The sequence below is a fragment of the Lactuca sativa genome, chromosome 5 (genome assembly GCF_002870075.4).
Source record: "Lactuca sativa cultivar Salinas chromosome 5, Lsat_Salinas_v11, whole genome shotgun sequence".
NCBI lineage: Eukaryota > Viridiplantae > Streptophyta > Magnoliopsida > Asterales > Asteraceae > Lactuca > Lactuca sativa.
In genome coordinates, this window is record NC_056627.2 from 9,009,961 (window position 1) to 9,025,230 (window position 15,270).

At 40.2% G+C, this 15,270-nt stretch overlaps 1 protein-coding gene across 2 annotated transcripts; it reads left to right on the forward strand.

The window, feature by feature from the left end:
• The first annotated feature begins 12,628 nt into the window (after window positions 1-12,628).
• Window positions 12,629-13,810, forward strand: LOC111918714 (vascular-related unknown protein 1). Of its 2 annotated transcripts, none has more exons than XM_042902199.2 (3): window positions 12,629-13,073; window positions 13,303-13,377; window positions 13,601-13,810. In XM_042902199.2, the coding sequence occupies exons 1-3, from the start codon at window positions 12,765-12,767 to the stop codon at window positions 13,715-13,717; spliced, it is 501 nt and encodes a 166-aa protein (XP_042758133.1). In that variant the 5' UTR covers window positions 12,629-12,764; the 3' UTR covers window positions 13,718-13,810. The 2 variants fall into 2 exon arrangements, with proteins under 2 accessions (XP_042758133.1, XP_023770111.1); XM_023914343.3 differs by having other exon boundaries at window positions 13,306-13,377.
• The last annotated feature ends 1,460 nt before the right edge of the window (window positions 13,811-15,270 follow it).

A 15,270-nucleotide genomic window follows, 5' to 3' on the forward strand; every position in this document is an offset into this window, starting at 1 on the left:
CTATATTTTACCTTATAGATTCATTCACAACTAATGAGTTTTCTACCATTGGGTAAATGAGGATCAATCCAAGTCTCATTTCTATAAGGCCTTCATTTTCTCATTTATATCCCTAATCCAAATTACATCATCAATAACTTTGTAAATATGGTTAGATTCTACAAATCTATTCAAAGTATAGATAAAAACCACTATTAATCAGTTAATATAAATATAACATCAACCATATATGTCAAGAATGAATAATTATAAAGAAATGACATATACGTTATAAATGATCAATTATAAAGAAATGACATATATGTAAATTACACTAAGCTCAACTAAGCTTGCGAGCCTTACGAGCTGAGTATTTTTGTACTTGAGCTCGACTTGATAAGGTACTCGAGTAGATCGAGCTCGAACTCAGCTCGATTAAGATTGAGTCGGTTTCGAGTATTTTTTGAGTCGGCTTCGAGTTTCTTGCGAGTTGGCTTGTCTCACTTACACCACTAACTAGACCTTTTCAAGTTCAACATCAAGAAGGTAATTCATATTGTCATTATTAGTGGGTTTTTTATCTCTTAATAATAGTGAACCATAGTGTAACGTCCTAAAATTCAAGACTAAAAATTTCTTTTAATAAAACATTACTTTAAGCAAGGTCATCAATCTAAAACATAAACAGAGTATTAATTTCCAAAACATATGTTCGTTATCAGAGTAAACATTCCCAGGCTGTCTAATCTATGGTGTGTGCCATGTGATCACCCCGAGCTCTTCCCTCCGCTACCGGAAGTACTTGAAACCAAAACTGAAAACCGTAAGCACGAAGCTTAGTGAGTTCCCCACCCTACCACATACCATGCATAACCACATACTGCACATACTGGGCCACACCCGCTATCCTGGGCCTCGCCCCCTACCTTGGGCCTCACCCGCTACAACGGCCCCGCCGCTCCAAGCCCCGCCAGGCTTCGAGCCCCGCTCGGATACAGATCTGTTTCACTTAGGCCTCGCCTGTCATAGGGCCTTGCCCACCAACAAATAATAACACATAAACATATCACAACACATAAGCTAAACACATACGAACTAATCATGTCCTCTGGCCTCACCTATCCTGGGCCTCGCCCCTGCCCTACTACTGATTAGTCATGGAACCCCATCCATGCTCCTACTGATTGTGATATACGGTCCCAGCCCATACTCACTCTTTTCCTAACTCGGGCCTCGCCCCTAATCTGTTGCTAATGATATGTGGAACACCATCCACACTCTGCTATTGGTGAGTTACGGGACTTGGCCCACACTCACCTCCCCACCAGGCACATACAAGCATCACACAGACAATAAGTATAAACTATCAAATAAACCATTCCTTGGGCACCCGCCCGCTACCACTGGACCTCGTCCTGAATATCATACTAGCATACTGTGCCTAGGGATAACCCCCGGGTCTTCTACTCATAACTACATAGGTCGGCATTGTGGCCTTAGACCCATCCACACAAAGGGAAACTCACAAGCACTGGCTGAACTTGCTGATGATCCCACTAGCCGCTACCCGGCAACTCTCTGAACTCCTGCTCCACTCGCTCCCCGAGCTACCAATATCAATGCAACACTAAGTCTAACTGACCCCCGAAAGACAACCAAGTCAACTCTGGTCAAAGTCAAAGTCCTGGTCAAAGTCAACCTTCCAGGTCAACCCTACTCGCCGAGTCACCCTACTGACTAGCCGAGTTCATATGATCAGAGTCCTTCCATTCGCGACTCGACTCGCCGAGTCAGTCCATGACTCGCCGAGTCTACCAATTTCCGAGTCCTAACCTGTCCAACTCACCGAGTCTCCACTCGACTCACTGATTCGAGTCTCAACTCGAAGGGTTTGGGGTTTCGCAACCTGACTCGCCGAGTCTAAGAACAGACTCGTCGAGTCCAAGACAACCTTCAACAAACTCGCCGAGTTGTTCATCCAACTCGCCGAGTTCCTGCCCAACTTCATCCGACTCGAGGAGTTGTTCATCCCACTTGTTCGAGTTCCTTCAAATCTTCATGCTACTCGCCAAGTCCACTCAAAGGACTCGCCGAGCCCATTCAGATCTCCACACATACAGAGGACTTTTGAGTCATGCACAGACCCCAAACTGTAGATCTACCCTTCCCAAGCCTATTCCTCACGTAAAGTTGCAAACTTTACGTGTAGAGAAGGAGATCTAGGCAAAACACACCATAAACTAGGGTTTAAGGCAAAGAGGCTTCATAATCAACTCAAGGGCAGATACTTTATGCTTCTCAAGACCATAATATGCTTAGATCTGAAGTAGCAACTTCAGATCTGGCTTCTAACTTAAATGGATACCATCATGGCTAAAAAGCCCCAAAACTCACACATAGATCTAGGTGCAAAAGAGTCCAAGAACTAGTTTATTACCTCCAAATGTTCAGAAATATCTTCCCAATCCTAGATCTATAGCCCCTTCTTGCACCTCCAAGATCCTTCTTCCTTCTCCAAGCTTTAATGCACTCTTCAAGGCAACAAATGGCTCAATCAATGGATATGGCGGCTAGGGTTTGGTGTCCTAGATTAGAGAGGCAGTAAAGGGACCCTAGGGAAGAGAATAAGCCACTGAAATAGGCTCCAAGTCCCGAATTTAGGGTTTTCCTCGCACTGACCAGACTCGCCGAGTCTCCTTGGCCGACTCGCCGAGTCGGTCGCTTACTCTTCGACCCGGACCCCGCTCGGACTCGCCGAGTTTCTCCTTGAACTCACCGATTCGTCCCTTAAAATTAGAGTTTCCTTTACTTTCTTGTCCTTCCTGACTGTGGGTGTTTCAACTCTCCCCCACTTAAACTAAACTTCTTCCTCGAAGTTTGCTATGGCCCATCGTATGCGATCTACTTCCAAAACCCTACTAAATGATCCATCACTAGCTGCCTACCTTCGATGGTATATCGCCCGGTCATTTCGACTAACATTAAACCTTGTGGATAATAATTCGGGTCAACCCTGACCCTGAACATTCTAGAAACACAACTTACTCAACCGACAATCCTTCTGGTACTCACTGAGTATTGCACTGAACCCATAGGGGTTCACCCCTTCTTTCCTTGCGCGATTTCCTTGCCTCCCCAAGGCAATGCTCCATAACCAACTATTTCCTCTGTTACTGTGAAGATCCTATCTTCACCAATCCATTACTCCCATTACATCCAGTTCGGGTCATTATCGCCAGTATCCACTAGGCATTTCTTTCTACTATAATTTGGTGTCGAGCACCCCACGATCAGCTAACTGAATTCCACCACACGCTGCATACCCGCACTGCTACTGACTGGAAATTCTGCTATTCCTCATTTTGACTTCCGGATGAACTGACACCACCCTGGTCCCTACCAACCTATCAATATCTAGGTTACCGGCTCCCACCGATCACTATCCCAACACGACTACTAGTCGCTCCCAGCGACTTTCATAGAAACTTCGACCACCTGTAACTGCTCAATCTATTCTGCCATACAGGCACTACAATTTCTAGGATCCCCGGTCCCCTATATTGACACTAAGGTCCCTACTAGGTCCCACCTGTGCTGCTAAAACTCACGGGCCTCACCCACGGGTCTCACCCGCCTCTATCCTTCTAGTCCTACTTGTCTAGCCACTCTCGCTCTGGCCTCACCCATGGGTCTCACCCAACCATACTACTGAGCAACCCTGCTCTCAGGTCTCACCTATACTACTATTCTCATACGGGCCTCACCCACGGGTCTCACCCAACTATATCCTGAAGCGGCCTCTCCCAAGGTCTCACCTCTCTAGGGCTAAATAGGAAAACTCCCTATCATTATCGTCCACTTACCCATTCCTGATTAGGGCTGTTCAGTATTCGGATAAAACTGAATTATCCAATTGGACAATTTGGATTGGACTATTTGGTTTGGATATTCGGATTTTTGGATTGGTTTTCAACAAAACCGAATTATTATTTTGGATTTTGGATTGGTTTTGGTTTATAAAATAAAAACCGTATAGTCCAAAAAAACCGAATAAACATTTATTATTTATCTATTTATAATATATATCTATAGTTATTTATTAATTTTGTAATTTATTTTTTCAAATAGGTTTAAAACATTTCACCGGATAAAAAAAACGTTAATATGCATTTTCTCTCAAAAGTTTTCTATCTATAAAATATTTAACTATAATATATCTTCTTATTAGTTGTTTATAATTTTCAAATCGCAACTAAATAATTTGTTTTTGTCTGTTGTGTAAAGTTGGGTAATATTATACTTATATGTCGTTTTAAAATGTTTTGTTTTTTTAAAACCGAATTATAAAAACCGATCCAACCGAATTATAATTGGATCGGATCGGATCGGATTTGAATTTAGTTTGGACTATTCGGATCCATGTTTTAAAAACCGAAATCAATTTGGATTCACCTGATTGGATCGGATCAAACCGATCCATCCAAACGAACAACCCTATTCCTGATCCCTATCTGATCACTAAGAGATAAGGGCCTCGCCCCAACTCCGCCAACGAAGCCACTATGGAATGCTACGGCTTACCCACAGTCTTACATCACCTTCCATTACTGACTGCTGGTGAATGCTACGGCTGCCCCGTAATCTTACAACACCTTTCACCACTGACTGCTGGTGAATGCTACGGCTGCCCCGTAGTCTTACAACACTTTCCGTTACTGACTGCTAATACGAATGCACCCCGTGCTATCAATTCTCAAGATCCTCCTTCTGACTTACTCGAGTCCTACAGGCGATCCTCCAACCTGAATTCCCATCCACATACTAACCATCGCCAATACACGCACTGGCTGAGGGGGAGTTTATCAAACTCCCAACCCTGAACTCCTCAATCCATCAAACGTTGTACCACTTCTTTTCCTTCTTGGAGGCTGCGCACTCATTCTGGATCTGCGTTCTCTTACCTTGCACGCTCTGAGGATTCTCCCCCACTTCGATCCTGCTTAACCCTTGCTGCTCAATGCTCGAAAAGAAATCCCAATCCTCGCTACCATTCCATAATCAGCCTGCTGAGGAACCCCAAGCTTACCATAGCTAGGGATCTAACCACTCCATTTCTACAACTATACGGCTCCAAACTAGCAAGACATACCAAGTCCCTCCCACGCATGCTACATATACTACATCCTAAACAACCTCCCCCAATAGGGCACATCCCCTAACTACCATCCAAATATCCAAGGTATGTAGATGGCATATAACTCGATCACAATCAAGCCGCTTAGAAAAATAAAATACTCATACCGATAATGATACAGAACCAAATCAATATAATCATGCACAAATAAAAGAATTGAAAACTGAAATCGCATACTTGCAACGTCCGATGCTGCTCGTGTCTCCATGGTAGTCATCTGAAAAGCCCTGTCTCCTACCGCAGGCGCCTCTACACAGCCCTGACGGCCGTTTGTGATCCTCAAAGTTGTAGGGGCAGGTGCCATCACCTGTCCTGCTGAAAACACACTGGGGCACTGGGCCTTCTTGTGGCTCTGCTGATTGCAGTTAAAACATATCAAGTCTGATCCCTGTGTTGTGGTAGCAGTACAATCCCTGCTAAAATGACCAGTCCGATCGCACTTGAAGTAGCCAGACTCACCGCCGCTACCACTCCTGCACGTGCCCCCGTGCGCCCTGCCACACTTCCCGCATCGACTGCGGTCCTGATAATCCCTCAATCTCGAATCCGATCCCTTGGGCCTTTTTCCCGAACTCGCGGCTACCTGAACCTCATCCGGCTTCCTCTTCCGGATCTGCTCCAAATCAATTTCCCTCTCCCTGGCACAAGAAATCATACCTTCCATCGTCTTACAGCCGGACCTCCTCACAAACTCCCTGATGTCAGCCCTCAACATCTCTTGATAACGGGCCTTCTTTATCTCCTCATCCGCGACATACTGCGGTACAAGAAGATCCCTCTCCCTGAACTTGGCGGTGATCTCCGCCACAGTCTCAATGGTCTGCGTCAAATCCTGAAACTCCCATGCCAACTGTTGCACCTCAATAATTGGTGAAAACTCCGCCTTGAACCTGGCCGAGAAATTGCTCCAAGTCATCACGTCTAACGCGGTATCATCCCCCAGAGCATGACCTATCTCCTCCCACGAATCCCTCGCTCTGTCCTTTAGAAGACAGGAAACGAGTCTGACCTTGTCCTCCTCAGGACACCGGCTCGTATGGAACGCGTTGGCAACATCAGCCAACCATCTGTTGCTAGCGATGGGGTCCCTAGCCCCATGATAATCTGGTGCCCCGCAAGCCCTAAACTCCTGAAATGTCAAGGTACACGCTCCCATCAATGCCATCATCTCAGTACGAAAGGCTCCCAACCTCTCATCCAAAATCTCCAACATACCCTCCTTGACCGTGCCAAAGATCACAGGAGTCTGATCTAGAATACTACGCGTAACCTCGGCAGATATCAACTCCATCATTCGCTCCTCGAGCTGCTCAGCCCCTGAACCCGAGCCTAATCCCTCTCCGGCGCCTGATCTGCCCGCTGGTCTCTCTCGCAACGTCACCATGCTGAAAATATACCACAACCACTATCGGAATACTGATCACTGATCCGAGACCAAACACACCCTACCAGGTTCCCGGTCTTCTCTCGGCCTTTCCCAAATCGAGTACGGATCCTCTGCTTTCAGTAGTACGGGCCCATACTACCTTCCACATCTATCGGTACTTTCCTCAGGAATTGCTTCGACTCTACCAGGTCCCTTATCCACTACTACTGCTCAGGACTATCTCATCCTAGGCTTACCCTAGGGAAACCTCTGACTCAATCCAACCAGTCCTCAGCTGCTGAAGGTCTCCTTGTGATGCCAATTAGCCATTACCTGGATACCATCACATGTGACGAGGCTCAGATAATCCTTCGAGTAAAAGACTCGTCCCTACAACGGTTAGACTCAAACGAGAGCTGCACAATAGGGCCAAATCCAGCACTCTGAGATTATTCAACCCTAATCAAATGTGACGTGACGTATTCACCTAATGGCTAACTCCCATCACTCAGAATCCCACAATGCACAAAGCAAGCAGCATTCAGACAAGGGAAAATCTAACCACAACATACTCAAGCAATCATATCCACATAGCAAGAAACTGAACTAGCATGCAACACAAACTCATAGACTCACACAAACTCATAAACTCAGGCATAACCTAAATAGGCTATCCTACTACTGTCTAATCAGCATTATCATGCATCTCAAAGCACATATAACAGGCACATAAGGCATCATCCCTAGATCCTTAGTCCTAATCTAGCATGCTGTTCTATTAACTTAAAATCATAAGATAAACTTGTATGGGTATTTTGGGGTACTTACTTGAGCTCGGCTGATTGCATGCACCACACCCTTGTATTTTATCAAAATTCTTTTCTTTCTGAATTCTTTTCGCTTTTCGAAAAACTATTTCATTTCTAAAACTCTTTTTACAAAACTTGGCTTTTCATTTTGAAAACTTTTATCCCAATCCCTTAGTTTGAGTTCAGACACACCCGAGGGTATGTCCGAATCCCTCAAACCAAGGCTCGGATACCAACTTGTAACATCCCCCTCTGGCACGTATCACAATATTGTCCGCTTTGGGCCACTCGGCACGAGGACTTCCCAGGGGGTCACCCATCCCGGTACTACTCTCGCCCGAGCACCTTTAAAACGCGTTGTGATAGGGAAGGTATCCACACCCCTTATAAAGAATGCTTAGTTCTCCTTCCCAGCCGATGTGGGATCAGATCTAACCCACTTTCACCCCCCCCCCATTATAGGGTTCGACGTCCCCGTCGAACACATCGACCCGTGCCCTGGCTCTGATACCAACTTGTAACGTCCCAAAATTCAAGACTTTTTAATAAAACATTACTTTAAGCAAGGTCATCGACCCAAAACATAAACATAGTATTAATTTCCAAAACACATGTTCGTTATCAGAGTAAACATTCCCAGGCTGTCTAATCTATGGTGTGTGCCATGCGATCACCCCGAGCTCTTCCTTCCGCTACCGGAAGTACCTGAAACCAAAACTGAAAACCGTAAGCACGAAGCTTAGTGAGTTCCCCACCCTACCACATACCATGCATAACAACATACTGCACAAACCGGGCCACGCCCGCTATCCTGGGCCTCGCCCCTACCTCGGGCCTCGCCCGCTACAATGGCCTCACCGCTCCAGGCCCCGCCTGGCTTCGAAATCCGCTCGGATACAAATCCGTTTCACTTAGGCCTCGCCCACAAACAAATAATAACACATAAAAATATCATAACACATAAGCTAAACACATACGAAATGATCCTGTCCTAAGGCCTCGCCTATCCTGGGCCTCGCCCCTGCCTTACTACTGATGAGTCATGGAACCACGTCCATGCTCCTACTGATTGTGAGATACGGGCCCAGCCCACACTCACTCTTTTCCTAACTCGGGCCTCGCTCCGGATCTGCTGCTAATGAGATGTGGAACACCATCCACACTCTACTATTGGTGAGTTACGGGACCTCGCCCACACTCACTTCCCTACCAGGCACATACAAGCATCACATAGACAACAAGTATAAACTATCACATAAACCATTCCTTGGGAACCCGCCCGCTACTACTGGACCTCGTCCTGAATATCATACTAGCATACTGTGCCTAGGGCTAACCCCCAGGTCTTTTACTTATAACTACATGGGCCGACATTGTGGCCTTAGACCCATTCACACAAAGGGAAACTCACCTGCACTGGATGAACTTGCTAATGATCCCACTAGTTGCCGCCCGACAACTCTCTGAACTCCTGCTCCACTCGCTCCTCGAGCTACCAATATCAATGCAACACTGAGTCTAACTTGCCCCCGAAAGACAACCAAGTCAACTCTTGTAAAAGTCAAAGTCCTGGTCAAAGTCAACCTTCCAGGTGAACCCTACTCGCCGGGTCACCCTACTGACTCGCCGAGTTCATATGATCAGAGTCCATCCATTTGCGACTCGACTCGCCGAGTCAGTCCATGACTCGTCGAGTCTACCGATTTCCGAGTCCTAACCTATCCAACTCACCGAGTCTCCACTCGACTCACTGATTCGAGTCTCAACTCGAAGGTTTTGGGGTTTCGCAACCTGACTCGCCGAGTCCAAGAACAGACTCGTCGAGTCCAAGACAACCTTCAACAAACTCGCCGAGTTGTTCATCCAACTCACCGAGTTCCTGCCCAACTTCATCCGACTCGAGGAGCTGTTCATCCCACTTGTTCGAGTTCCTTCAAATCTTCATGCTACTCGCCAAGTCCACTCAAAGGACTCACCGAGCCCATTCAGATCTCCACACATGCAGAGGACTTTTGAGTCATGCACGGACCCCAGACTGTAGATCTACCCTTCCCAAGCCTATTCCTCACGTAAAGTTGCAAACTTTACGTGTAGAGAAGGAGATTTAGGCAAAACACACCATAAACTAGGGTTTAAGGCAAAGAGGCTTCATAATCAACTCAAGGGCAGATACTTTATGCTTCTCAAGACCATAATATGCTTAGATCCGAAGTAGCAACTTTAGATCTGGCTTCTAACTTAAATGGATACCATCATGGCTAAAAAGCCCCAAAACTCACACATAGATCTAGGTGCAAAAGAGTCCAAGAACTAGTTTATTACCTCCAAATGTTCAGAAATATCTTCCCAATCCTAGATCTATAGCCCCTTTTTGCACCTCCAAGATCCTTCTTCCTTCTCCAATCTTTAATGCACTCTTCAAGGCAACAAATGGCTCAATCAATGGATATGGCGGCTAGGGTTTGGTGTCCTGGGTTAGAGAGGCAGTAAAGGGACCCTAGGGAAGAGAATGAGGCGCTTAAATAGGCTCCAAGTCCCGAATTTAGGGTTTTCCTCGCACAAACCAGACTCGCCAAGTCTCCTTAGCCGACTCGCCGAGTCGATCACTTACTCTTCGACCCGGACCCCGCTCGGACTCGCCGAGTTTCTCCTTGGACTCGCCTAGTCGTCCTTTAAAATTAGAGTTTCCTTTCCTTTCTTGGCCTTCCTGACTTTAGGTGTTACACATAGACACGTCGATGTTTACAATATTTTACTTAGATATATTAGGAATGGTGGTTGAATACTTTTACTCGTTGCCTTTTGAAATAATGACTTAAAAGGGTAATGTATTTTTCGATTTGTATACATTTAATCTCTGAGTTTTTTTTCGTCCACATTTACCCCTTCAACTTGTTAATTCGGTTCTTATGACCGGCTACTGTAGGTTAGCCGGTAAAAAATGACTTAATAGGGTAATATATTTCTCACTTTGTACATATTTAGTCTTAATATTTTTGTACACATTTAGTCCTTAGTATTTTTTGTTGCAGAATAATTCATTTTTTTTACTCATTCAGTACTAATGGATGATTTTTTTTATGTTTTTCTCATGTTATCTTACGTGGGACAATCATTAATGAGAAGTTTGAGGCTTTTGATGCTTATATCAATTGCAATCTCGACTACTTGATAGCTTAGGTAATGTGTTTTGAACATCATAACTTCTTCATACGATCTCAGATTTTAACGATCTTTATATCCATATGTTCTTAGTTTAGTCTAATACATCATTCATTTAGATTACTCTCGTTAAAAGTAATATATTTTTACGTACGATCTTTATATCCATACGTTTTTTTTATGAATGTATGTATGAATGTTTTTCGTATAAAATCATAAGTAAAATGTATTGCATTTTAACGAGGGTAATCTTAACGAAAATTATAATATACTCAAAAAACGAAAAAGTTGATATAAAGACCGTTAAAATTTGATATCGTATTAAGAAATTAAAATTTGTAAGTGTACTTGTTTCTTGTCCTGTAGGGTCTTTCTAGTTACGACATTTATATATGTATATAGAGTTAGCAAAAATCGATCTGACACATAATCTAACCCGAACCCAACCCAAAATTCATAGGTTGGGTTGAGATTTTTTACCCATTTATGTTAAATGGGTCAACCCGTCTAACTTATTTAATTAAATAGGTTGAGTTGGGTAAAAATTATCAACCCATTTTCAGCCCTGTAACCCATTTAACTTTAATATATATTTAATTTAACAATTATTTAAATATTACCAAGTATTAATCTAAGTATTAATTTATAAATTACAATGTTGTATTCATATTTATTTTTAAAAAATGCAATCCTAATTCCTATCTCTTTTTTTGCGCCAACAACACTTGTCACTTTTCAAAATTATTTCGAAATTACATATCTTTAATGTTATTTGAACAATAAAAAGATTGTGCTTTTATTATACTTTCAAAGTTTATTTAATTTTGAAACTATTTTAAGTTGTGTATTCTTTAGTTAATTTATTTAATTTTTTATTTTAAATGGGTTAACTCAGGTTTAACCTATTTATTTAATAGGTTAGGTTGAGAATTATATAAACATGTCAATCCGATGACAACCCATGTATTTGAAAGATTGGATTGGGTTGGAAATACCCATCCATTTAGATAAAAATGTTGGGTTGGGTTGAAATATTCAATCCAATTAATAAATAGATTGAACCCGAACCTAGCCTATGTCAATCAATTGTCAGCTTTATATGTGTATTTCGGTTACGAAAAAATTAGCAGCTAAATATGTTTGTTGTCAAACATATTGGTTACCGGTTTTATTGATATGGTTAGTGACATATTGATTTTTAACTTTTAATTAACTAAATTTATTCAATAAACATTAAGTTATGAGTTGCAAAGTTCCTTTAAGATGACAAAAATCGGTAATAATTAATTTAGATGGAGTGACGAAATGGATATAATAATTTAATAATATAACATTTTATATATAAAATTAATGTCAACCATTACCAACCAAAATATGACAAGTGTTTCATAAAGTCATAGGCTAATCCACAACAATTAGGATCGTTTGAATTTGTGGGTGATGTCATACCCATGATGATAATAATGTTTGCAAGAAGTGTAAAATCCAAAACATTATATTATCTCAAGTAAAACGATTTGTCAGCACATCTAAAGTCATACGAGGGTCAAACGGCCATTTTCATGAATTATAGTGGCATCGAAAACAAAACCATCTGTTTAATTTTTTATAACATACATAATAAAGAGAAAAGCAACAGAAAAATAATTGTTTTCTTACAAAATGTGTCTTCGGCCTATATTTTCTTAAATTTAAGTTAAGTTAAAAAAAGTTTCGTTCTATTATAATATGATCCAAATTACACTACACATCCATCCGATTAGAATAAATCACAAAATCTATCTTCTTTTAACAATCAAATAACTTTTTCGCACAAAGTTAAGAAACGACCATTTCGATCAGTTTGTTTAATGATCATGTTTTAGTGCTTTACCAACTTATAATATACGGTATATACTCACAAGATAGGATATAGTCTTGAATAATTTTAACAAAATTATCCGTACATCAGTTTTTTAAAAGATTAATTTAAAAGGTGACCCATTCAAACCATTAGTGGAAAGAAAATGGGTTTGAAATATGGTCTATTAATGATAATCTAATTCAAGAGTCACAACCAACAAAGGTCAAAACTTTCCCTCAACTCTCTATATAAGGCTACAATCGAGATTCCCACACATATATGTTCTTAAGTTTATTTTTCTTTAAATTTATGAAACCTTAGCTTTATATATAATACCACTTATCACACCCAGAACTAAGGGCTTTGCGACAAACCCTAACAATTCACTCTTCGCTTCATATATATATACATATGTGTCTTGAAAACATGAATTTTCAAGAAACATCCATGAATGATTTAGCTGATGAGCAAGAAGAAAGCAGCTGGACCTGTTACTTCGAGGAGTTTCTATGGCAAAATGATGAAGAAATGATCATGAGTTGTGATGATGAAACCCTAAATTCTCGAGTGCCTCATGTTGCTTCTTCTTTGGCTATCAACAAGATCCGAAATGATCATTATCAAGATAAGAAACTGAGATTCAAGAAGAGGAAAACCATTGGAGTAATGGTTGATGATTCTTTAGAAGATACCGCTAGTTCTCCTGTATGTAGTCCCAAGGTTAGACTTCATGCGTTTAATTATCTTTCAACAATTTAATATCAACCATTAAAACTCATTAATGGGATTTAATGTAGTAATTCGACCCAAGATCAAAATGAAAGTGGCATATTGCAGGTTCACTGATATATCATTTGGGTTTTCAAGAATTAATTTACATATTCTCGGGTCTTTATATGGTTGTTACTTTATATACAAAGATCATTGACACATGTTTTGTTATTTCAAGAAGGTTGCTTATTTTGATCAAGTGAAAATCAAGAACAAAAGCAAGAACACTAAATTCGTAGACATCTCTGATCAGGTTAGTTAAAAGAATCCTGGCCTCTTCTGTCGTGTTACCCAAATGAAAAAAAAAAAAAAAAAAAAAAAAAAAAAAAAAAAAAACGTTATAATTTTTGACATTTTTGCTTTTTATAAAGAGTGATGCTCTTTTTCCATTTTCACAACATCTTGACTTAAAGAAATTACATATGATGGAACAAAAGGTTAATTAGTTGTTTGTAAATGTGGATTGGATTTTGTAGGAGAAGGTTGGGTTTTGTGAAGAAGGAAACAAGAGAAAGGTTAATCCAAATATGGAGTTGAAGAAACGTGGGCTTTGTTTAGTACCTTTATCTTCATTGGCCAACTATTTTTCTTGAATTTTTTTTCTTTGATGAACGGCTCTTTGAAAGTGGATCAATTTTTCAAAAGAAATCCAAAAATCTATATAATGAGATTGATGAAATTTATCACTCCTGAAACAGTTTATCAGTGATAATGAACTCGAAACAAGAAGCAATTAATCCAAAACCATGTTGAAATATAATGTGCATTTTCATAATAAGCATGGGTTAATTTGCTTTTTAATTTTGCTTAATGTGCATATATATGTAAACCATCGTCAAGAAAATTTGTTGCAAATCATCATTAGACGAATACATCTAACTTTGTAGTTCAACGTAATAATTACTCTAACATCTTACAAGTATGTTATTAAGTTTTTGACATTTTAGAAAAAAAATAAAAAATTAATCAAGACTATGAGAAAATAATAAAATTTAACAGTCACATGATGATTTTGATGATCACTTGAGATTTAACATTCTAATAAAGTTTGTCAAGTTCGAATCACATGAATTTCACTAATAAACTTATACAGTTTTCATTCTTAAACATTGTAAAACCAATTTTTAAACATTGTTTTTTTTATTGTACTAGGTCTACGTACAGTAAAAGGTATGATTCTTTCTACAAAAGCTCAAATTAAATAAAATAAAATAATATTTCCATGGTATCCTCTACTTAAAAATGTCAATATGATAAATGGCTTTTTGTATAAATATTTGAATATTTGCAATAAATCTTTGCCCCAATTTGTATATAGTTCAATGTTCTTTTTAATATTCTTATAGAAGAACAAGTATAGTTAGTAAAATAAAATAAGGTATATTAAAAATGACAGTAAACATGGAGGGTTATAATTTACAACACCCGTCAATTCAAAACCAAAATATTGAATATTCCGTTTAATTCGAATTCTGACACATAATGAGTGAGAAATGAGGAGTAAAAGCAGCTCTGGTCGTGGCCATTCTTATAGAGACATGGACGGAAGCGAAGACCTTGAATCACCTGTATTAAATAAATCAATAAATATACATGACACACGACACACCCGGCATTTAATATAAGAAAGAAACAGGCATCCCATTCACATCTTTTACCATATTCAAATTTATTTTCTTAATCCTAATCCTAATCTATTAAATTCATCAGTGTCCTTTTGGTTCTGTGGGTTGGGTTCAACACTCTTTATTCACATTAACTTACATGAATCATGAATGTGCACATTAAATTGAACATGCCACTAAAACAGCCAAGGGAGTACACGACTACAACGGTGAGGATAACAAGGGTGAATTTTATTTTATTTTTTTCAAAGGGACGACAAAAATAGAGACTTGAATCACAATATCTTCTTAATGCTAGGACAAAAGAAGACGTAAAAATATTTTTTTGGTAAGTTATATTTTCTCCAGGTGTTTCTCTATCAACTCGGGTATTATTTCAAAAAGATCACCTACAAGTCCGCAACCTGCACTTGAAAAATAAATTATCATCAGTATTGCAAATTTACAATATAATAACAAACATAAGTAGAAAAACATAATAACAGAAATAACTAAAAAATTGTAACAATGTAAATTTCAAA